The sequence below is a fragment of the Physella acuta genome, unplaced genomic scaffold (assembly GCF_028476545.2).
Source record: "Physella acuta isolate Inbredline_101_S28 unplaced genomic scaffold, ASM2847654v3 ptg001414l, whole genome shotgun sequence".
NCBI classification, from domain to species: domain Eukaryota; kingdom Metazoa; phylum Mollusca; class Gastropoda; family Physidae; genus Physella; species Physella acuta.
The window spans coordinates 266,930-292,507 of NW_026732929.1; the positions used below are offsets into that span (position 1 = coordinate 266,930).

General features: G+C 41.5%; 2 protein-coding genes across 2 annotated transcripts; one reads left to right on the forward strand and one right to left on the reverse strand.

Moving 5' to 3' along the window:
- Positions 1–931: 931 nt before the first annotated feature.
- On the reverse strand, positions 932–15,956 carry LOC131927523 (uncharacterized). Its single transcript, XM_059283215.1, has 11 exons — positions 15,879–15,956; positions 14,685–14,983; positions 12,861–12,989; positions 12,029–12,066; positions 10,921–11,036; positions 9,942–10,077; positions 7,557–7,699; positions 6,154–6,283; positions 5,169–5,303; positions 3,007–3,229; positions 932–2,366 (listed from the first exon to the last, which is right to left on the reverse strand). Exons 2-11 carry the CDS (start codon positions 14,974–14,976, stop codon positions 2,323–2,325), a joined length of 1,386 nt encoding a protein of 461 aa, XP_059139198.1. The 5' UTR covers positions 14,977–14,983; positions 15,879–15,956; the 3' UTR covers positions 932–2,322.
- A 262-nt stretch (positions 15,957–16,218) lies between these two features.
- LOC131927537 (uncharacterized) lies at positions 16,219–24,814 on the forward strand. The gene is made up of 8 exons (XM_059283243.1): positions 16,219–16,329; positions 16,952–17,079; positions 17,487–17,652; positions 18,645–18,780; positions 19,659–19,764; positions 20,251–20,369; positions 21,038–21,207; positions 23,948–24,814. Exons 2-8 carry the CDS (start codon positions 16,983–16,985, stop codon positions 24,081–24,083), a joined length of 930 nt encoding a protein of 309 aa, XP_059139226.1. The 5' UTR covers positions 16,219–16,329; positions 16,952–16,982; the 3' UTR covers positions 24,084–24,814.
- Positions 24,815–25,578: the final 764 nt, after the last annotated feature.

Sequence of the window (25,578 nt, forward strand, 5' to 3'; positions counted from 1 at the left end):
CAGACAGACAGACAGAGAGAGAGAGAGACAGACAGAAAGACAGAAAGACAGACAGACAGACAGACAGACAAGCAGACAGACGGACAGACGAACAGTCAGATCTCTTGATCATCTTTATTGACGTTATTGTTACCTGCGGTGAAAATGTAACAAATTCAATGTGTGCCATCGGTAGAATTATTCTAATCTGCGCATCCGAACCACCTTAATGGCCCTCCAAAGGAAATTTAATAAAAATTAATGGCAGAAAACTTTTCTTGAGTCAGAATATTTCTTTCTGGCTTCTCTTAAAATCTGGAGGCACAGCTTCTCGTGAGTGGGGGTGGGGTAGGTAATTTCACTGTTACTTGAGGTTTTTCTGGAGTATTCTAAACACCCTCCCAATGTTTCATTAAAAAGTTTGGAAAAAAACACTACTCTCCAGTCCCACCAAGCCTTTAATAACGTAGGCCCTAATGCTTCGTATTTTGTTGGTCTGTATCGGTGAGGATTGGGAGAGGGATCTCTATACACTGACAATACATCAATTGCTCTGGTACGCGTCGAGGGGATTTCACCTCTGAGTGAACATCCATTGTCTTGCATAGACTCCGGAGATAAAAGGACCAACAAGTAGCCGTATACAAGATGACCGGAAAATTGCGCAGCGGAAAACTATAACGGAAAACTGCATGTAAAAGTGCGCAAGAGCATTGTATGAGCACTTAAAGACATTAACAAAGAATGACAGTGTAGCATTAATAAAACACTTCTCTACGAAATACGATAAACTTAAAGTGTATTAGTATAATTAGTTTATGTTGGCGCATTTTTCCGTTTGCGGAGTTTTCTATTTGCACATTTTTTCTGGGAAACGCAATACAAAACACACGCAAGAAACTTTCTACACGATACATATTTATTTTTTTTATTTTCAAAATGTTTCCCAAATTGAAGTTTGTTATCAAATACAACATTGGCCAGGCTTTCTCTCAGCTTCATACGTGTGTGTTAGGTCTTGTTTTTCAAATTAAGATCTGTTGGAATACTTGACAATATTTGAGATCAAAACCCGCTACTGCCGATGTCGTGTAATTCATGTTCTAGCATTGAGTTTTGTGAGTTGTGTGTTTGGTCATTGCGGTGTTTTTCTTCATGCTGATGACGTGAAATATTATCGTTTATTTGTCGTTCGTGTCAAACTGGTGATGTCGTAGCGATCACGTGTTTTGATTAGGGCAGATGTACTCACATCGAAGCAGGAGGTTGAACTTTTGAACTCGCCTCGTATTGGTCAAAACAGCCAGGGAACAGGTTCAAAACCAGACGAAGCAAGATTGTTTTTTTGTTATGTACGTTTTGTCAGTTACACCGCAGGAATTCCTACGGTGTCAAGACTAAGTTGGACGGAAGATTTGTGGGTCAGAATACACCAACATAATCAGGAAGTTGTAGGGGTTGATGCTTAGCGATGAGTTGAGACCCAATGAAACCATAGATGGTTTAGAAGTCACCAACATAAGATTTACGTTGTAGAGTTAGGATGCTAATGAAGAAATTGAGACTCCTTGAAACCACAAGACCATAGGTTGTCTAGAACTTCTAAAGTAACAGTATATGTAATGCAGCAAATGTAATCACCGAAGATGTAACATGCAAGTTTAGCAGTGTTGAAATTTGTGCTAAATTATATAAACATGTAATTGTAAGCAGTAGACATATTACAGCTCATAATGTAGTTATATCGAAAGAAAAGTGATGTCAACAAAATGAGTAACATTAATATCTAAGATAAACTTTGATACAGATATACCAAGAGGTAGATAAAGCTGATGTAAGCAAAATATCATGTTAACATTACTGATGTAATTAGTGTAAGTAATTTTAAAAAAAACTTAGGTACAGTTATGTGTTATTTTGAGATGTAACAATTTGTTGTCTAGAGATATATGTATGCGATGTAAGAGTTAGATGTAATCAGTAACGATGTAGCTTGTATAGAACATGAGCCTTAATGTGGTGCTATAATGAACATATCCATGTAAACCTAGGGCTTGTGATACATGGGATGGTCGCTGTGTAGGTTCTAGAATATCTTTTGAAACCTTCATTGTAATCGATAAATGTTGGAATCGATTCTATCCAGCAATTTGTTGAGGCCTCTAGTTGCCTGACACATCAAACTGTTTGTTATCCATCATTTTCATCCAAAAACCGTATCTCTGTCCATTTTCATCCAATCTCTGCATTTTCATCCAGTCTCAATCCATTTTCATCCAATAATCGCATCTGTATCCATTTTCATCCAATCATGTCTGTTTTCATCCACACGTGACCGCGGCATCAATCTTCTGCTCGGTTTTGCAGAAGTTCGATATTCTTCAAAACTGTTAGATGGAAACAAATGTCAAGATGCTAGATGTTAATAGAATCGCATAGGGTCAGTGTGAGCAAAAGATAAATCAACTTAACAAAACTTGACACAATTTGACGCAACTTGACACAATTAAACGACACAACCGGACACAACTGGACACAACTTAACATAACTTGACACAAATTGAGACAACTTAACACAACTGGACACAACTTGACACAACTTGAGACAATTAAATGACACAACTGGACACAACTGGACACAACTTGAGACAACTTGAGAAAACGTGACACAACTAGACACAACTTGACACAACTGGACACACCTTGACACACCTTGACACAACTTGACACAACTTGACACAACTTGACACAACTTGACACAACTGGACACAACTTGACACAACTTGACACTACTTGACACAACTGGACTCAACTTGACACAACTTGACACAACTTGACACAACTTGACACAACTGGACACAACTTGACACAACTTGACACTACTTGACACAACTGGACTCAACTTGACACAACTGGACACAACTTGACACAACTTGACACAACTTGACACAACTTGGCACAACTTAACACAACTTGACATTCAAACACAACCACCACACGAATGTAACACAACAACACGGCTGTTACCTGGATCCGACACGACCGTTGTAACCGTTTCACCGCTGAGCTTGACGGTGGGTTGGACGTTCTTGGGAGCCTTCTTCCTGGGCACGCGAGGACGTGTCTCTATCTCCAGCTTGAGCTCGGCCAGCAGACAGTCGTAGAAGAGGATTATCTCCCCTATCTCCTTCAGCTTGGCCGCGGCCGTCTTGTGCTTCTGTAATCTAAACCCGGCATAATCCCGGAACTCCTGCAGGACATATATATATATATATATATATATATATATATATATATATATATATATATATTCTGTGGTAGTTTTTTCCCTAACCTCTCTCATATGTCTAAATTGCACGTATTACTAGACAGTTTTCCCCATCTCTCTCTCTATCCTAATATATAAAAGCCCATGTGCGCATTTCTCTTTCTCTGTCCACAAAATATTTTCGCAGGGTATCCCATCAGAATTTTCAGCGATATATGGAGAACTTGATACGGGTTTATGTTGAAAATAATATGGTAGATGTTTTAAATGTATAACCTAAATTTGATTTAGAGAACAAACATAAATAAATAAAGGCATATTCGAATGTTGAAACACAATTTTAATTATACAACCAGAAAAGTGTTTATAGTTGTGACAAGTACGCATTAAACAATGAAGTCAAATACCACATATTTACACTATGGAAACAACACAACACTAATGGCGTCATCTTCCGATTTTAGAATATAAAAAATCGGAGTCGGCTATTTCATTCAAATTTGATTTAGATCTAGATTCTATAAATCTAAGTATTAAGACCTACGCTATGAAATATATACAATTTTCTCGGTCAAGCTAATACAAATTACTTAAAAAAACAACAAAATAACCATTGAATAGCCGGGTTTTTAGCGGAATCATTTAAGTCTCTAAATCAGTGTGTGGATTTAATATGATGTTCCGTTGACTAATAATATATAGCCTATAATTTGGTTTTAATATTTCTAATAGGTATTGGTAGACTATGTTATTTTAAATGTGTCGGACTTTTAGCTATTTAGTTATTTCTCTGCATGGTCACTAGCATTGTTCAACGTGTAGTAAAGCACATTGCGTTTTGACCAATAACTATTTTATAAAATATTTTTCTCAAACACGTTTCAAATTAAAAATAAATAAGCCTGTAATTCACGTGCAACGGGTATCGACGGCTATTATATATATATATATATATATATATATATATATATATATATATATATATATATATATATATATATATATATATATATATATATATATATATATATATATATATATATATATATATATATATATATATATATATATATATATATATATATATATACATGCATATATATATATATATATATATATATATATATATATATATATATACATGCATATATATATATATATATATATATATATATATATATATATACATTTATATATACATATATATATATATATATATATATATATATATATATATATATATATATATATATATATATATATATATATATATATATATATGTATGTATATATATATATATATATATATATATATATATATATATATATATATATATATATATGCATGTATATATATATATATATATATATATATATATATATATATATATATATATATATATATATATATATATGCAGGACACCACGCACGCACGCCGACACTCTAACCCTCCTCCCTCGCGCTCCAGACATGCGCAACAGTGTGTACCCACCCACCCCATTTGGACAACTGTGTTTTTTCACCCGCAATAAATAGAGTGTCACAGACTTCAAAAAAGGGCGGTTTGACCATAAGGGGTTTGACGATGGGGGTTCGACCATAGAGGTTTGACCATAGGGGTTGGAAGATAGGGGGTTTGATCATAGACGATTAGATCATAGACGATTTGATCATAGGCGATTTAACCATACGAGTAACCATAAGGGGTTTGACCTTAGGGGATTCGACCTTAAGGGTTAGACCATAGGGGGTTTGACCATAGGGTGTTTGAGCACATGAGTTTGACCATACGGGTTTGACCATGGAGGGTTTGTCCATTTGGGGGTTAGACCACATAGAAAGATGAAGTTTAAACCGACCAATGGTTGTGCGCTTATACCCACCACGTGAGTTTGAACCAACCAATCAGCACCGACTTACAGACAAGGTATGTGCCATGTTGTGTATGGCGGAGTACACTCCCAGCCTTTCCTTCTCCTCCTCTGCCTCTCGCACGATCAGAGACTCGTACGTGATGGCGAGCTGGGTGTTCTCTACCTGCACGTTACGTAGGTCCTGTGGGGAGACGGTAAGACAGGTTAGTCTAGTGTGGGGAGACGGTAAGACAGGTTAGTCTAGTGTGGGGAGACGGTAAGACAGGTTAGTCTAGTGTGGGGAGACGGTAAGACAGGTTAGTCTAGTGTGGGGAGACGGTAAGACAGGTTAGTCTAGTGTGGGGAGACGGTAAGACAGGTTAGTCTAGTGTGGGGAGACGGTAAGACAGGTTAGTCTAGTGTGGGGAGACGGTAAGACAGGTTAGTCTAGTGTGGGGAGACGGTAAGACAGGTTAGTCTAGTGTGGGGAGACAACGCAAGACGTTAGTCTAGTCGGGGGATACATGGATCGTCTGGTCAGAATGGGTTCATGTCAATACTTATGACAGGAAAAATACTGGTGATATATTTTATATATATATATATATATATATATATATATATATATATATATATATATATATGTGTGTGTGTGTGTGTGTGTGTGTGTAAATATATATCGACTGCAGATACATTAATGGAACTTGTAAATTGTATAACATAGGTGTGGATGCTGTTAGACAAGGGGCGCCTGACGTTGGTTAGCTATAGGGCGCCTGACGTTGGTTAGGTATAGGGGCGCCTGATGTTGGTTAGGTATAGGGCGCCTGACGTTGGTTAGGTATAGTGGCGCCTGACGTTGGTTAGGTATAGGGGCGCCTGACGTTGGTTAGGTATAGGGCGCCTGACGTTGGTTAGGTATAGGGCGCCTGACGTTGGTTAGGTATAGTGGCGCCTGACGTTGGTTAGGTATAGGGGCGCCTGACGTTGGTTAGGTATAGGGCGCCTGACGTTGGTTAGGTATAGGGGCGCCTAAAGTTTGAGTTCCTTACCCTCTTGAGCTCCGCCAACTTGTTGGTCATCTGCCTGAAAGTTTCTATCGAGTCCAGAAACAGTTGGTCAAGATGGGCGTGGGCCTGTTCTAGGTCACCCAGTACACTATCATAGCGCATGATCTGTGATCTTTGTGGGGGAGTTTAGTGTGGGGGAGAGGTAGGGTGATGGGGTTTAGTGTGGGGGATAGGTTGGGTGAGGGAGTTTAGTGTGGGGGAGAGGTAGGGTGAGGGAGTTTAGTGTGGGGGGAGAGGTAGGGTGAGGGAGTTTAGTGTGGGGGAGAGGTAGGGTGAGGGAGTTTAGTGTGGGGGAGATATGAAAAGAGGGAGGGAGGGAAGTCAGGAAAAATAAAAAATATAATTATGATAATAATAGATCAGTCTAATTATACTATAAATTAAATTTAAAAATAAAATGAAATACAAAAGTTTGCTTCGAGTTACGAACGCTATAGACCGAGTTACGGACGGCCTTGTGATGTGTTGTGAGATGAATAAGGAAGAAGTAAACTATAAGTCAGTAAATGTTGCAATATATATTAAAAGAAAACTGAAATAGTATCCTGCCTCGAGTTACGAACTGACACTAACGAGTTATAAAATATTAGGGCTATAACGTCACAAGAATCATTGTAAATATTTGGGCAACGAGTCTTTATTTGGAAACAAAAAGGTAATTTTTATAGTACAACTACCCCTGAGGTTAAAAGATGTTGGAGGTGGAAGCTATATAACAACAGATGTTGTTCTTGTTAGTTTTAATTTGAAAGCGGGTTCCGTCACTTGGTTTAAACAGCTGCACATTTATATTATTGCTAAAATGCTCCACGCTTCGCGATAGAGTTAAAAAGGCTAATCATGTCTATGGACTTTTGGGGTGAGAAACATAGTATATTGTAAATCTACACGAAGTTATGTTTTACGAATACCTCGTTAATCCCCCCCCCCCCCCACCACCACTTTTTTATCATTAGATCGAGAAGTCTAGTTTTACAGTCACTGAATTATTTTGCTGTTTCGAGTTACGAACTCCCAATACCAAATTACAAATGTGTTATTACGGGGTCCCGTTTTACGAACACATCTGTAACTTCACCCTTGACGACCACTTTAAGAAGTCTCCACTTGACGAAGTCTCCTTTTAACGAACACCCCGAGATACCTCGTTATACGAAAACCCGTCGCTAGGAACGATTGTGGGCCCGCCCCTTCCCCCCAAAGAAAGTCTACCGCTCCCGCCCCCGAACGAGATGGAATTTATATAGTAAACATATACTTTTACTAGTGTCCGCCCCCCCCCCCCCCCCCGGAAAATGTTGACCCCCCCCCCCCCGAAAATATCAAATGCCCCCCAGAGAAAAAAGTCTGGAAGAAACACTGAACAGAGGAGGGGACGTACTCACTCAACGTTGGACTTGAGAGCGGCGTGTCGGGTGAGTACATGCACGGACGATCTGAAGCACGAGCCGAAGGACGCGATGACCGCATCAAAAAACTTGCCGATAGGAATACACTGGGTAACCTGCCGACTCTTGCTGGCCTCTCGCTGGGGGGAAAACAGGCAACAGAGAGATGGTTAAATTAAAAGAGAGATGGTTAAATTAAAAGAGAGATGGTTAAATTAAAAGAGAGATGGTTAGATTAAAAGAGAGAGGGTTAAATTAAAAGAGAGATGGTTAAATTAAAAGAGAGATGGTTAAATTAAAACCTGGCAACATGCTGGCTTCTAGCTGGGGGAAAACAGGCAACAGAGAGATGGTTAAATTAAAAGAAAGATGGTTAAATTAAAAGAGAGATGGTTAAATTAAAAGAGAGATGGTTAGATTAAAAGAGAGAGGGTTAAATTAAAAGAGAGATGGTTAAATTAAAAGAGAGATGGTTAAATTAAAACCTGGCAACATGCTGGCTTCTAGCTGGGGGAAAACAGGCAACAGAGAGATGGTTAAATTAAAAGAAAGATGGTTAAATTAAAAGAGAGATGGTTAAATTAAAAGAAAGATGGTTAAATTAAAAGAGAGATGGTTAAATTAAAAGAGAGATGGTTAAATTAAAAGAGAGATGGTTAAATTAAAAGAGAGATGGTTAAATTAAAAGAGAGATGGTTAAATTAAAAGAAAGATGGTTAAATTAAAAGAGAGATGGTTAAATTAAAACCTGACAACCTGCTGACTCTTACTGACGCAGGCAGGGAACACCAACAGAAAGATGTTGAAACATGGTTGGTATTACGCACATATACTACAAACATTTTCGACCCACCTTTTGCTGTATGTGACTCTATATAACATTTTTTTGTAGAGAACTACCTCTTGTAATGTTAGACATGTCTAAATAAAACGCTATTTTTCCCTCCCACCCAACCCCCAAAATCACAACGCCATTTAATGCTACGAAAAATTAGATTAAAAAACATTTTGAGAATCACACTACTTAAGAGAAAAAAGTTTTTTTTCAAACTGTTTTTATTAAGATTTCGGTTGTAACTAAAATTAAAGCCCCCAACGACAGTATCAAATGAGAAAAAAACTATAGGCTAATTCTATAACGACACCATCGATGTTCAGCTCAACGACAGCGTCGCCGAGAACAGTGTAGGATCGGCTGAAAACCACTCTAATAGAGCGAGAGTGATCTCCCCTAAAATGCCTCGTATATTCATATACAACACAGCGGGGGCAGCGATAACGCTGCCAGTGAAAATGGGCCTAGGACGCACGTAGGTAAACAAATTGTAATTAATTCATAAAAAATTAATTAGGCGACAAATTGAGTCAAATTGAATGTCACGATGCATTGTCTTAATGTGTTGACCCATGTACCAACTACGAACCGTATCTGTCAGTTAGAAGTGCCTGGAATTTCACGGGCGTTTCGATCTAGACAGACGGACGAGGAAGTGAGTGTAATAAAAGCTTGTAACAAACAACTAGTTTTTCCAGAAACAAACTGTAGCGAAAAAGTCAAAAGAGGATACGATATAAACCTAATGATTTCAAGAGATTTACGTGATAAAAAAACACTTCCGGTTACCGAAAACCGTTTAAAAGTGGAACATAACGTACGTATAGGATTTGATACATGAAATTTCGTCCACCTAATTGAAACGGTGGCGTGGCCTAGCGGTAGAGAGCTAGACTACTAACCCGAGAATCTCCCGTTCAAATCTGGGTTCAAATCAGTTCAACGTCCCTGAGTCCACCCAGCTCTGACGGGTACCTAACTTACATTAGGAAAACAAAGCTGGCTGGACATAGTGATGACGACACTATCCCTTCATATGTCGAGGTCTATGAATCAGATGAATTCTACTTCATCTGCCCCATGCGTCTTGGGCATTAACGGTATTAAGAAGAGGAAGAATTGAACCGGCACCCTAACTCTAACACGAAGTTATAAATATTTACTGACCCCCAAATTAGGCGAACGTATAAAATATTTACTGCCCCCCAAATTAGGGGAACGTATAAAATATTTTCTGACCCCCAAATTAGGGGACGGTATAAAATATTTTCTGACACACTACAATTCAGGGGTCTCCAAACTTTTCAGTCCGAGGGCCGCATTAACTATCAAATTTTAGTTCGGGGGCCAGTTTCTTCCACGCATGTCTTTGATTTTTCTGGGCAAAGTTCCTCAGCAATCACCGACAAACGATTTTTCCTTGGAGAAAAAGATCTCCGCGGGCCGGACGAGAGGACTTCACGGGCCGCATCCGGCCCGTGGGCCGTAGTTTGGAGACCCCTGCACTACATGAATAAAAATGTAAAAACGGTGAGTCAGGGCCTTACTTCTTTCAACACACAAATCTCATATAACAGCTTCGGTTTTAAGTGCGTCATTTCCTTCCGCTCTGCTTGCAGTTTCTGGATTTGATCCTGGGCCTTCGAGTGCCTCTTCTCCATGTCCGTGATGAAATTATTGAACCTGAAATAGAATGACGTAATTAGGAGAAGGCAGTGGCGTAGAGAGTTTTTTGTCAGAGGCGTAGGCAGTGGCGTCAATAGGACTCGCGTCACCATGTGCTGTAAATGACGCTATCACCCCCACTCCAACAGTAATAGGTTTACATTTTGGATTAGGTGTCTCCCCTCCCATCCTACAATTTTGTTGTCTTATCAGGGTAAATCATTGTTTTGACGGTAAAATAAGATTTCTCGTCTTTGTTTTACCCCCCCCCCCCCCCATCCTGAATGGTGTGACAATGTACGGACCGCATACACGTTCTTTCATCTTGTGACGTCATTGGGAGTAGGCGAGTGTTAGTCGAGGAGGTGATAAGCTGAAAGTCACAAGTTCGAGTCCTGCATACCCACACAGCCACAAAACCACACATCCACAAATCACAAATCCATACAGCCCATACATCCACAAACCACAAGTCCACCCAGCAACATGTCAATACACCACAAATCCAAACAAACCACAAATCCGCATAGCCTAAAAGACCAGAAAACACAAGTAGTAAAACAACAACTTGTAAAACCACACCTCGTATAACCACACCTTGTAAAACCACACCTTTTAAAAACCACACCTTGTAAAACCACACCTTGTAAACCACACCTTATAAAACAACACCTTATAAAACCACACCTTGTAAAACCACACCTTATAAAACCACACCATGTAAAACCACAGCTTGTAAAACCACACCCTGTAAAACCACACCTTGTAAAACCACACCTTATAAAACCACACCTTATAAAACCACACCTTATAAAACCAATGCTTGTAAACCACACCTTGTAAAACCACAGCTGAACTCACAATTTGATCGAGTTGAGATACGCGACCCTCTTCTCCAACAAAGCTTCGAACCGGATCTCGTTGTACTTCCTCATCTGCTCTACCTCCCTTATCAACAGACGATGTTCCAGGTCCAGCTACAGACAGTTAGACAAGACATCAGCACTAAGACATCAGTATCAGTTGAGACAGTTAGACAAGACATCAGCACTAAGACATCAGTATCAGTTGAGACAGTTAGACAAGACATCAGCACTAAGACATCAGTATCAGTTGAGACAGTTAGACAAGACATCAGCACTAAGACATCAGTATCAGTTGAGACAGTTAGACAAGACATCAGCACTAAGACATCAATATAAGTTAAGACAGGTAGATAAAGACATCAGCACTAAGACATCAGTATCAGTTGAGACAGTTAGACAAGACAACATCACTAAGACATCAATAGCAGTTCAGACAGGTAGATAAAGACATCTGAACTAAGACATCGATATAAATTAAGACAGATAGATAAACACATCTGAACTAAGACATCAATATTAGTTAAGACAGGTAGATAAAGACATCTGAACTAAGACATCAATTTTAGTTCATACAGGTAGATAAAGACATCTGAACTAAGACATCAGTATAAGTTAAGATATAGATAAAAACATCTGAACTAAGACATCAATTTTAGTTCATACAGGTAGATAAAGACATCTGAACTAAGACATCAGTATAAGTTAAGACATAGATAAAAACATCTGAAATAAGACATCAATATCAGTTAAGACAGGTAGATAAAGACATCTGAACTAAGACATCAATATTAGTTAAGACAGGTAGATAAAGACATCTGAAATAAGACATCAATATCAGTTAAGACAGGTAGATAAAGACATCTGAACTAAGACATCAATATCAGTTAAGACAGGTAGATAAAGACATTCTGAAATAAGACATCAATATCAGTTAAGACAGGTAGATAAAGACAGAACTAAGACATCAATATCAGTTCAGACAGGTAGATAAAGACATCTGAACGAAGACAACAATACTGAGACAGGAGAATAGCAAGGTTTTCTCACAAAGGACCATTGAAACAACAGTCTGCTTAATGAAAGAACTGGTCTGATATACATACCTGGTCAATCTCTATCTTGCTACACAGCACCGTTTCACCTACAGAGAGCAGTCAAGCATGATATGACATTATAATGTAGGTAGGGTTTTACGTGAGTTATTAAAGTAAATTTTACGGAATTTTTTTTTAAAGGTCACTTAAAGATTATCGCATAGGTTATCAGATAATCTGGATGTGACACGAAGGTCAGCAACAAGTCTGGCCTTGACATACGTAGGTCACTAACAGATCTGGCCTTGACCAATACGTAGGTCAACAACACATATGGCCTTGACATACGTAGGTCACCAACAAATATGGCCTTGACATACGTAGGTCACCAACAAATCTGACCTTGACATACGTAGGTCATCAACAAATATGGCCATGACATACGTAGGTCACCAACAAATATGGCCTTGACATACGTAGGTCACCAACAAATCTGACCTTGACATACGTAGGTCATCAACAAATATGGCCTTGACATACGTAGGTCACCAACAAATATGGCCTTGACATACGTAGGTCACCAACAAATATGGCCTTGACCGATACGTAGGTCACCAACAAGGCAACACATGTTAGACGCGCCGTGAGTTTGAGCGTATATAGCCGAGCCAGCTGAGACAGAATTATCTAAGCGCTGATTGGTTGGGCGATGACTAATGTCAAATAATGATCATTGTAAATTAAAGTTAAACTAGACCTATTATTGATATGATGATTTGGTATTGATTAAATATAGATTGAGTTATGTTTAAATAATGAATAATTATCTGTTTGTGTGGTGATTAAATATTGATTGGGCCATGCGATGTCTGTACACAAACATGGTATCGACACAACTCACCTCTAGGAATCGATTCTAATATTTTACTTGTTTCACCCAACGTATCGAACTGTGTTTTTACCTTCTTTTTCAGAACCATTTTTTGATCGACTACCATGGTTATCCTCCTGTCAAATTCAGATTCCTCATCTATAGAAAAAAAAATATAGCCCTCTGAGACACATATTTTCTTCTTCTTCTTCTTCGTTCTTAATTTTAAGTGTTGGAAGGGATCGAGCTTTTGCCGACTCGACCACGCCGGCCCCACACATAGTTTGATATTTGCAATCACCCCGCCATCATGCGAAAAGAAACTCAACAAGCGACATCAACCTTCTTCTTCTTCTTCTTCTTGGCTCTTAACTAACATAACTACGTATTTAGTGATAACATATTATGCACCGTTCAGTGTTTCTTCCAGACTTTTTTCTCCGGGGGGGGGGGGGGGGCACTTGATATTTGGGGGGGGGGGGGGGCGGTCAACATTTTCCGGATGGGGGGGGGGGCGGACACTGGAAAAAGTATATGTTTTCTATATAAATTCCAGGTCGTTCCGGGGAGGGAGGGGGCGGAAGAGATGCCTGAAAGAAACTCTGGCGCCGTTTGGCCTAAAACTTCAGCCTGCTTTTCTTCCTGGATTTACTTTCATAGCTTTTTTCCATCCCAAAAACACAATACAAAGCAGGAATTGTTTTGATTTTGGAGTTGCCTCTCCTAGATGGGTTGCAGTCCCCAATTTCCTAACCTCATCAGCTCGTGAGTCCGAACTTAAGAATTTTGGAACACCAGTCATACACTCTTCTCCCTGACCACGCCCTTCCCTAGAGTAACGTACCAATGTCTTTCACAAAACTTCTATAACTTGATGGAACTGTTACTGTCTCAGCTACATGTTTCACAAACATTTCGCTACCCCCACGCTGTTTTTCTATCCCTAACTTAATCTCCAACCTTATCTCAGACATTAACCCTAATCCTAATCCCATAAATGGGCTATAGCCCGAAATATTGTGAATTTTTTTTTTAGGATTTAAACTCTACTATAAGCTTTTTTTTTTTTAATTAAATATTGTTTTTTTTACGCTTAAATAAAAAAAATATGGAATATATACAGTGAAACGAAAAAAGTTTATTTTAATTTAGGTTTTATATAATTTATTTCAGGGATGGTATTTTATCGTAGGTCATGTTGTTGACGGTTTCTGCCCGGGGGTCCGTCAACTGAACTCGGGACTGTCATGTTAGGCTAACAACTTACATATAAAGTTAGTAAACACGAACTATCCACGACACGTAAGTAAAAAAAAAATTATAAGAATTATAAATTAAAACAATTTCCCTGGTATATTCACTTGTTTCTGTTACCTCGGCATGTAAAGAGATAATGTGGTCAGCACTATGCCCAGCCGCCTTTACTTTCCCTAACGTGGGTTATGTACCCCATCAGAGTTTGGTGGAATCAGGGACGGTCTACTGACTTGAACCCGGATTCGAACTCGAGACTTACGGAGTCCAGCTCTCTACCGCTAGACCACTCCGTCCCAGAAACAGTGGTTTATTCATTATTAATATCCCACATCTATTAAAATAACAACACAACTTTTTTAAGTAACTAGAAAAAATGACTATACTTCACTACTTTTTATTTTTTTAACCAAGAAAACAGTTGTAAAAATAGACACTAAACGTATTCTTACTAAGCTTATATAACTCAACGTAGAGTTGATTTTTACTAAATATTAACTAGTTGAATATCTTGACTGCATACACTAGTAAATACAAAGCAAAAAAAAATAGGGGACATAACTCACAAAAAACAACAACAAGCAAGAGAACACAACTCACTTGGAACTTTCCTCCCTCCTCTTCCATTCCCCACGACCCTGGCCCCTGGCTTATAAACCGGCCCATGGTATTCTGTATGCTTCAAGATGCTCTTGTTCTTGGTGACATCGACGACATCATCGTCCCCATCCTCGCTGGTCTTACTCCTCGTGTCGTCTGCCTGCCCCGCCCAGCCGCTCGATGACGTCTGATGGCTGGTGATTTGCCCGGGCAGTTTGGAAATTTTCGGCAACTTCATGTGGTGTTTTGCTGGCACCGCAGGCTGGTGGTTCCGGAAATGTTTGCTGTTCATGGTTGATCTGAGGAAACGGGGAGAGAAATTTTCTTTTGTTGGGTAGTGGAATTATAGATAGATAACGCTCAGTAATTTCAAGGCGTTTTTTTCTACATATATATATATATATATATATATATATATATATATATATATTATATATATATATATATATATATATATATATATATATATATATATATATATATATATATATATATACATATGAGTGTTGACACACAAAGAGTACAAGAATGAGTTTGCATTTAACAGCAAGTTAAATACGGCAGTAACTACGAAATCTGATAAAATAATTGGCTAAGTTCGTCCATAACGTGATATAAGTCAAGCTATTTGGATAAATATAGTGTTTTCGATGATACATTTAAGCCTTAAATCTGAAGTCTCGAGTTCGGATCCAAGTTTGGAGTGGAGGACAACCCCGAGCCAACCCAGCTCTAAACCGTACTTGGCTCTTGTCTGATAAAGTCAAGATGATGTACACGACTCATCACACAGGCATAGCTCAGAGAAACAGATGTACTCTACTTCGTCTGCCCTAAGGATATTCTGGCCTGAAGAGGTAGGCCTACTTTACAGTGAGGCATATTAGTTTTAATACTATTTTCACACATTTGTATATAAAATAAAAAATAAACTTCGCTAAATATCTAAAAAGTCTAAATATTATAAATGTAATGTAATGAATACAGAATAATGTATAAAGAAGAACTTGGTTAGTTATATCGAAAGCGAAAGTAGACCATATAAAATAAAAGACCTTCGCATTCGGTTCGTATAACTTAAGCTATTAAAATTTAATAGCTTAATAAATCGTTAGACTTTACATTAAACTTAAAGCCATCAAAAGATGAGGACGGAGAAGATGCGCGTCATTTGACGCAGGTAGAAAATTTTACCTTATAAACAGCGCCTGGGGCTGTCTGGATGGTCTCCATTTGTTGCGACCCACTTCCGGTTGAAAGCAGGTTCAAATGTGCGCAGTTGTTTTAGTGCGCAGCTTTTGGCACTGATCTGCACGACACGACGCAACACTTGTACAGTTTTGTCTTTTTTAAAATAAATAATGTTTTGAAAAACTTTTTTAAAATTATATAATCGTTTCGGAATTTTAGATGTAATTTTTTAGATGTTAGTGAAAAAGAAAAAAAAGCTACACCCAGTACCAACTGAAGAATGACTATTCATTGCGCCGCGCACCGCGTAGCACCATGGTGCGCCAATAGACATATTTCACTTTATGGGGACGAGGAAATGTTAAATCGCACCGAAAGAAACTTGGGTGATTATGACGTTACCAGAATTAGATGATCCTTTGCGGACATAAAATCATTGCGAGAACTGTTTCTGGTAACTTTTGTTCTAAGTTCTTAACATTGTGAAGTCAGTACGAGAATTTATCGTGCTTTTGTTAAAACAGTGTTTTTAAATTAACCTAGATCTAGTACTTAGACGAACTAAACCTTAGATCTAAGATTTTGTTAAGCCGACTTGAAATACTAATCTAAGCTGCTAAAACTCCGCATTGATTCCATGATGTAAGCCCCTAACCTAAGCCCCGTGATCTAAACCCCAAAACTAAGCCCATCCTCTAAGGTTCTGACATAAACTCATGAAACAAGACCTACTAAACTGAGCCCATGAACTAAGCCCATGAACGAAGCCCGTGAACTATGCTGATGATTTAAGTCAGTGAAATAAACTCACGATATAAGACCTTAAACTAAGCCCATGAATTAAGCCTATGATAAAAGACCTAAACATAGCCTCTGATCTAACCCTAACATGTAAGCCCTGATCTAAGCCCCATATTTGTCACGTGTTTGACGTGCCCAACTTAAGCCACAGAAAAAAAGCCCATAGACTAAGCCCATTCCCGAAATATATCTTAGGTAAATTATATTTTAAAATCAAACCATCTGATTTACGCCCTTAAACTCCCCCCACCCCACCCCCACTTAATACATCCCAGGTGTATCGGATGTTGTAAAATCCACCTGAAGATGGAGCCCATAGTTGTGACGTCAGACACAGACAACGCGGCAGCCGAGAGGGCGAGTCTGGTGCCTAAAACAAGTGACTTGCCGCCACACATACAAGGTTTGCCTCTCATTGCCCATCTTGACACACCATATCACTGACACAGCATGAAACTGACAAAATAAATCACAGACACATCATGTCACTGACAAAACAAATCACTGACACACCATGTCATTGACACACCATGACACTGACACACCATGTCACTGAGACACCATGTCACTGACACACCATGTCAGTAACACACCATGTCAATGACACATGTCACTGACAAAACAAATCACGGACACACCATGTCATTGATATGTACTGACACACCATGTCCCTGACACACCATGTCACTAACACTGAAAAAACAAATCACTGACACATCATGTCATTGACACAACATGTAATTGTCACACCATGTCACTGACATATGTCACTGACACACCATGTCACTGACACGCCATGGTGTGTTCCAGCCCTCCTGTACGGGTCCAAGAGAGACCGGCAATTACCCGACAAGTGCCTGGTTGCCTACAGCCTGCTACAGAGCGACTACATCCTCAACAACCTCAACAGGCCCCTCCGCATCCTGCCCTGGGAGAAGGACGGCAAGCAACAGCACAGGGGCTCGGTGGTGCAGTCGTAAGTTGGTGGTGGTAGTTGGTGGTGGTTGGTGGTAGCTGGTGGTGGTTGGTGGTAGCTGGTGGTAGCTGGTGGTAATTGGTTGTAGTTGGTGGTAGTTGGTTGTGCAGTTGTAAGTTGGTGGTGGTAGTTGGTTGTAGTTGGTGGTAGCTGGTGGTGGTTGATGGTAGTTGGTGGTAGCTGGTGGTGGTTGGTGGTGGCTGGTGGTAGCTGGTGTAGCTGGTGGTAGCTGGTGGTAGCTGGTGGTAGCTGGTGGTGGTTGTTGTTAGCTGTTGGTAGCTGGTGGTAGTTGGTGGTAGCTGGTGGTGTAGTCGTAAGTTGGTGGTGGTACTTGGTTGTAGCTGGTGGTAGCTGGTGGTAGTTGGTGGTGGTTGGTGGTAGCTGGTGGTAGTTGGTGGTAGTTGGTGGTAGCTGGTGGTAGCTGGTGGTAGCTAGTGGTGCAGTCGTAAGTTGGTGGTGGTAGCTGGTAGTAGCTGTTGGTAGCTGGTGGTAGCTGGTGGTAGCTGTTGGTAGTTGGTGGTAGTTGGTGGTAGCTGGAGGTAGTTGGTGGTAGTTGGTGGTAGTTGGTGGTATTTGGTGGTGCAGTTGTAAGTTGGTGGTGCTAGCTGGTGGTAGTTGATGGTAGCTGGTAGTAGCTGGTTGTTGCTGTTGTGCAGTCGTAAGGAGCTGTTAGAAGCTGGTGGTAGCTGGTGGTAGCTGGTGGTGCAGCTGTAAGTTGCTGGTAGTAGCCGGTGATAGCCGGTGGTAGCTGGTGAAAGCTGTTGGTGCAGTTGTACGTAGCTGGTCGTATATGGTGGTAGCTGGTGGTAGCTGGTTGTAATTGGTTATAGCTGTTGGTAGCTGTTGGTAGTTGGTGGTAGCTGGAGGAAGCTAGTGGTGCAGTCGTAAGTAGCTGGAGCTAAAAGCCTAAAGGGGGTAAATAAAACAAGAAAACCTCAGTAAGATTCTGTCAAGTCATCACCTTTAAGAGCAGCCTTAACCCTCCCTGACAGGACCACCAAGAACGTGTTCCTCCCCCGCATCAAGAAACAGACGGATGAGGCACCGGTAGGGACAAAGGAGACCTCCTACCACAAGTTCAACGAGGTCATCAACAAAAGCAGCTACGGCAAGATACAGTTTTATGAGGTACGGTATTGTACGCCACAAGTGTACATCACAGTTGTACACCATGCCTTTACACCACACCTGTACACCACACCCACACATCACTTGTACACCACACCTGTACACCTGTACACCACGTCTGTACAACACACCTGCACAACACACCTGTACACCACACCTGTACACCACACCTGTACACCACACCTGTACACCAGACCTGTAAACCACACCTGTACAACACACCTATACACCACACCTATACACCATGCCTGTACACCACACCTGTACACCCACCTGTACATCATACCTGTTCACCACACATGTACATCACACCTGTACACCACACCTGTACACCCCACCTGTACATCACTCCTGTATACCACACATGTAACCCACACCTGTATACCACATCTGTACACCACACCTGTACACCACACCTGTACAACACACCTATACACCACACCTATACACCATGCCTGTACACCACACCTGTACACCCACCTGTACATCATACCTGTTCACCACACATGTACATCACACCTGCACACCACACCTGTACACCCCACCTGTACATCACTCCTGTATACCACACATGTCACCCACACCTGTATACCACATCTGTACACCACACCTGTACACCACACCTGTACACCATGCCTGTACACCACACCTGTACACCACGCCCACACAACACCTGTACACCTGTACATCACTCCTGTACAACACACCTGTACACCACACCTGTATTCCACGACTGTACAACACACCTGTACACCACACCTGTACACCTGTACAACACACCTGTACACCACGCCCACACCACACCTGTACACCACACCTGTACACCTGTACACACCACCTGTACACCCCACCTGTACACTACACCTACACATCCACAGCTGGGACTTAAAGGCGACGCCCTGCCCCCCTGGGTCATCTCTAGACTAGAGACGGCCTGTCGCTCCTTCCGGTATGAGCTACCGTTCAACAAAAAACTTTTGGAAGGTAGGGATACCTTTTGGTTTTGGGGTGGCAGTGGCGTAGGCAGGGTGGGGGGGGGGGTGAGGGGGGGTCATAACCGAAAGTTTGAGGAGGGACGGGTGCAAATCGAAAGTTTGAGAGGGGGGGGTGCAAATCGGAAGTTTGTCCCCGGGTAAAAATTGGAACCCCCCCTTGAGACGATCCTGGCTACACCACTGTGGGGTGGTCAGGGTAAGGGGGGGGGCGTGGTGTTAGTTACTGCACGTGAGCAAAGAGAAAGACATCTGCGTGTAAATTTATTTGTATTTGTATTAAACAATCGCTGACCTAGTTATTTAATATGACCATTTGAGTTTTTCGAATCAGGTTTCTAGTGGAAGCGAGATGGGTGTACATTGTGTTGACAAAGATGTATGTTCAACGATTGTTGATAGAACCATTGTAGTTTTTCAAGTTAGATTTATCATGGAGTCGTGCGGTAACTTGTCGTGACTCTGACCCTAATTTCAGAAATGACTCCTCTGCAATTCCTGTCTACTCAGACGCGACTATCCAGGGACCAGCGGAGAAGATACTCTGAGCTGTTCAAAAAGTATAAGAACAAACTGACTGATCTCGTAGAGTTCAAGGTAACCACAGACCGGGGTCAAGGTCTTCTGCCTGCCGTTGGCACCTTAAGCTAACCTATATTGAGACGGCGTGGTGGGGTAGTAGAGCTCATGACTCCTTAACTGAAGATCCCAAGTTCGGATCCCGAGTGTGTAGGATGTTTTACCCAGGTCTGATGGGCACCTGATTCACGCATGGTAAAGTAGATGAGGCTGGGCATCGTGCTGAGCAGTTTCTGTTCACAGGTGACAAATACAGATGAGCTCTACTGCATCTACCCTAAGTTTGGAAATGAAAACTTGAACTTAATAAGGGCCTTAAAAAGTTATATATATATATATGTATTTATATATGTATTTATATATATATATATATATATATATATATATATATATATATATATATATATATATTTATGTATATATATCCAACCTTTACTAACTTCCTCTTCGAGTCCTAAATAATGTCCCCTGTTCACCAGATATGTAGGTACTAAATGTCCTATTTGGACCCTGCAGATAAAATGTCCTATCTCCATAGAACCTCTATCCGGCACTAAATGTCCTGTTCGGGCCCTACAATGAAAATAATTTGTCCTGTTCGGGTCGTACGGTTAAAATGTCCTATCTCTCCAGCACTAAATGTCCTGTTTGGGTCATAGACACCACATAATGTCCTATCTCCACAGAACCTCTTTCCTGCGCTAAATGTCCTGTTCGGGTCCTACCTAAGTGTCCAGAATTTCGACACTCTCGTCATCTGTCTCTTCATTAACGAGGAAACCAAGGTGGACGAAAATGTGTTTATTGGGTTGTGTGCTTTTGCCGACCGTCTTTTTTGGACGGCCTATCTGGACTGGTGAGTGACTCTTTTGGACGGCCTAGTTAGTGAGTGACTATTTTGGACGGCATATGTGGACTGGTGAGTGACTCTTTTGGACGGCCTAGTTAGTGAGTGACTATTTTGGACGGCATATCTGGACTGGTGAGTGACTCTTTTGGACGGCCTATCTGGACTGGTGTGTGACTATTTTGGACGGCCTATTTGGTGAGTGACTATTTTGGACGGCCTATTTGGTGAGTGACTCTTTTGGACGGCCTATCTGGACTGGTGAGTGACCCTTTTGGACGGCCTATTTGGACTGTTGAGTGACTATTTTGGACGGCCTATTTGGTGAGTGACTCTTTTGGACGGCCTATTTGGACTGGTGAGTGACTATTTTGGACGGCCTATTTGGACTGTTGAGTGACTATTTTGGACGGCCTATCTGGACTGGTAAGTGACCCTTTTGGACGGCCTATTTGGACTGTTGAGTGACTATTTTGGACGGCCTGTTTGGACTGTTGAGTGACTATTTTGGACGGCCTATTTGGACTGTTGAGTGACCCTTTTGGACGGCCTATCTGGACTGGTGAGTGGCTATTTTGGACGGCCTATCTGGACTGGTGAGTGACCCTTTTGGACGGCCTATTTGGACTGTTGAGTGACTATTTTGGACGGCCTATCTGGCGACTCTTTTGAGCTCTGATCTGACACAAAAGATCACTAGGCACAGCATCAGCTCCAACATAGTGTGATGCTAACTACAGTTTATTGAATCGTGAGATAGCAGTGTGTAAATTGTTTGTGGGAGGGAAGAGTATGTGTGTGTATGTGGGGGAGTAGTTGTGGGGTATTTGTGGGAGGTGTGGGAATATGTGAGGGAGTAGGTATATTGATACGTGTGTTTGTTTGTGTAGTGCTAGATGTGTGAGATGGTGTGGTGATAGGTCTGGGGTATGTGTGGGGATATGTGTGGGGATATGTGTGGGGATGTGTGTGGGGATATGTGTTGGGATGTGTGTGGGGTATGTGTGGGGATATGTGTGGGGATATGTGTGGGGATGTTTGTGGGGATATGTGTGTGGTTATGTGTGGGGATATGTTTAGGGATGTGTGTGGGGTATGTGTGGGGATATGTGTGGGGATAGGTGTGGGGATATGTGTGGGGATGTTTGTGGGGAGATGTGTGGGGATATGTGTGGGGAGATGTGTGGGGATATGTGTGGGGGTAGGTGTGGGGTATGTGTGGGGATATGTGTAGGGATATGTGTGGGGATATGTGTGGGGAGATGTGTGGGGATATGTGTGGGGGTAGGTGTGGGGATGTGTGGGGATATGTGTGGGGATATGTGTGGGGATAGGTGTGGGGATATGTGTGGACATATGTGTGGGGATATGTGTGGAGATATGTGTGGGGATATGTGTGGGGATATGTGTGGGGATATGTGTGGGGATATGTGTGGGTAGATGTCGCATGCCAGCTGTACATCATACATCCCAGGTTCACACACTTGCCTCAAATTAGCTGCCAATCAAACTGACATCACGGAAGTCGGAAAAAAGTTCATTTGAGTAAACATTAATTGACTGGATTAACGTCGACCCCAGGATTAGCACTGGATATAAGTAGATGTTTTCTGTATTAACATTGACCACTGTATTAAGTCTGGATACTGGACAGACTGCCACTACACCACATCACACCACGCGAAGCTAAACTGCACCACACCACAACACAACACGCCACACCAAACCACACCGCACCAAACCACACCGTACCACGCCACACCGCACCACACCACACCACACTACACCGTACCACACCACAACAAACCGCGCCACACCACGCCACATCACACCACACGGTACCACACCACACCAAACCAAACCACACCACACCGCACTACACCGCACCTCAACTCACCACACCTCCCCACACCGCACCACACCACACAGCACCACACCACAACACGCCATACCAAACCACACCACACCAAACTACACCACACCGCACCACACTACACCACACCACACCGTACCACACTACACCACACCGCACCACACCACACCGTACCACACCGTACCACACCGTACCACACCACGCCACACCGCACCACACCACGCCACACCACACCGCACCACACCGTACCACACCACACCACAACAAACCGCACCGCACCACACCACACCGTACCAAACTACACCATACCACACCACACCACACCGTACCAAACTACACCATACCACACCACACCACACCACGCTACAACACACCACACCACACCACACCGTACCACACCGTACCACACCACACCACACCGCACCACACCACGCCACAACACACCACACCACACCACACCACACCACACCGTACCACACCGTACCACACCACACCACACCGCACCACACCACGCCACAACACACCACACCACACCACACCGTACCACACCGTACCACACCACACCACACCGTACCACACCATACCACACCACACCACACCACGCCACAACACACCACACCACACCACACCACACCACACCGTACCACACCGTACCACACCACACCACACCGCACCACACCACGCCACAACACACCACACCACACCACACCGTACCACACCGTACCACACCGTACCACACCACACCACACCGCACCACACCACGCCACAACACACCACACCACACCGTACCAAACTACACCATACCACACCACACCACACCGCACCACACAACACCACACCACCCTGACAATCACCTAACCAACACATTGGTTCCAGCGAAGAAGACACCTTCACCGTTTGGGAGAAGAACCGAACGGCTCTTGAGTTCGCAGACTTCGAGAACCTTCGCCGCAAACTTGTGGGCCTACACCTCACAAAAGAGATGAAGGCACTGCTCTACTCTCTGGCGTAGCGGCCCCTCCCCGGCTCCTCCACTCGACGGGTACACTACGGCGTTGTCGACACACAGAGAGCCACACACGGAGGATAACTGGCCAGATCATTTTGTCATGAGGAGAACACGGCAGACTTGCCATACTGGATTTTTAATTATTTTTTTTTTGGCGTGTTTAGTATTGGGTTATGTATGCGGTAGTAAATTAGGAAAAAAATAGTTTTTAAAGCTGATTAGAGTGAGTTACGTTCATATGTATACTACCTCGTGAGCGTGTGTCTATCTCTGAGTGTGTAAAGTGATCAGTGTGTCATTATTTAGTAGTGTGTCATCAATACACAGTGTGTTCTTATTTGATAGTGTGTCTATATTTTCTATACAGTGTATACAGGTTTCAATAGTGGGACTGAAATTCTTTAAATGAATAAGAGAAAAGCAGCCATACTTTAAAGGAAAGGGATGATATAAATGTAGATAATTGATTGGTTGCTAGGGTAAACATTAATTAGAAAACTTAGACCTAGTTTACAATTGTTTGACATCAGTATGTTAGCTGTAGACCAATTTCATTATGAAGTGTACAAAGTGGCGGAAGTAGCTTGCATGGGAATCAAATCTCAAAACCAGGAAGGAATTTTCCCCACACATTTGTGCTCAACTGATCCAATGTCACACGTGTTCCCACGAGAGTTTGGACATTGTTGACATACATAACGCGTGTGAAATTGGGTCAGAAAATCGTGTAAGAATACATCTAGATCAATCTAAAATTGGTTAGTTTACGTTTGGGTTGGGTTTTTTTAAATTTCTCCAATCGTAGTGAAAGCCTGGGGTACTGTGATGTTACTTTTAAAAAATAAAATTAAAGGCTTTTAATAAATGGCGTGTTTTTCTTACTTTTGTAAAATATGGTGAGTTATTTTAAAGCATCACGCAGGCAGTACAAATAATCTTTTTATAGACACAATTCTTTTAGCTTTACGCAGAGCTATTTTGATTTTCATATACTTTTACATTTTTGCTTTATACAGTTGATTTGCTTTACGAATTCATTTTTAATAAATTTAAAGTTGTTTTTGCTATACACAAAGCATTATATTTTTTTACTTTACACCTTTATTTTTGCTTTACACAAAATTATTTTTGTTTTTACCTGCAAATGACCACTCACTTGAAGTTTAACCATAAGTCACGCAACGATAGCTAATTTCATCCTATCCCCCCTATCCACGCCCCCACTATCCCTCTATCATCACACACATCGTCACAAAAAAAACCTGACCTTTAAAATAACCTGTGTTCATACCCGCACTCTTAATAAAATAACATATTTCTTAGACTACAAAATATTACGATATATTACAATTCATCCCCCCCCCTCCCCTCATTACCATAAATTTCCTTCCTGCTGCACCTCCCCATCCCATAGGGAGTGTGGGGACGTCATTTACAACCAAAAATTGCACTTAAATAAGAGTAAAATACATTTTTACAACACACTACACAACACGCC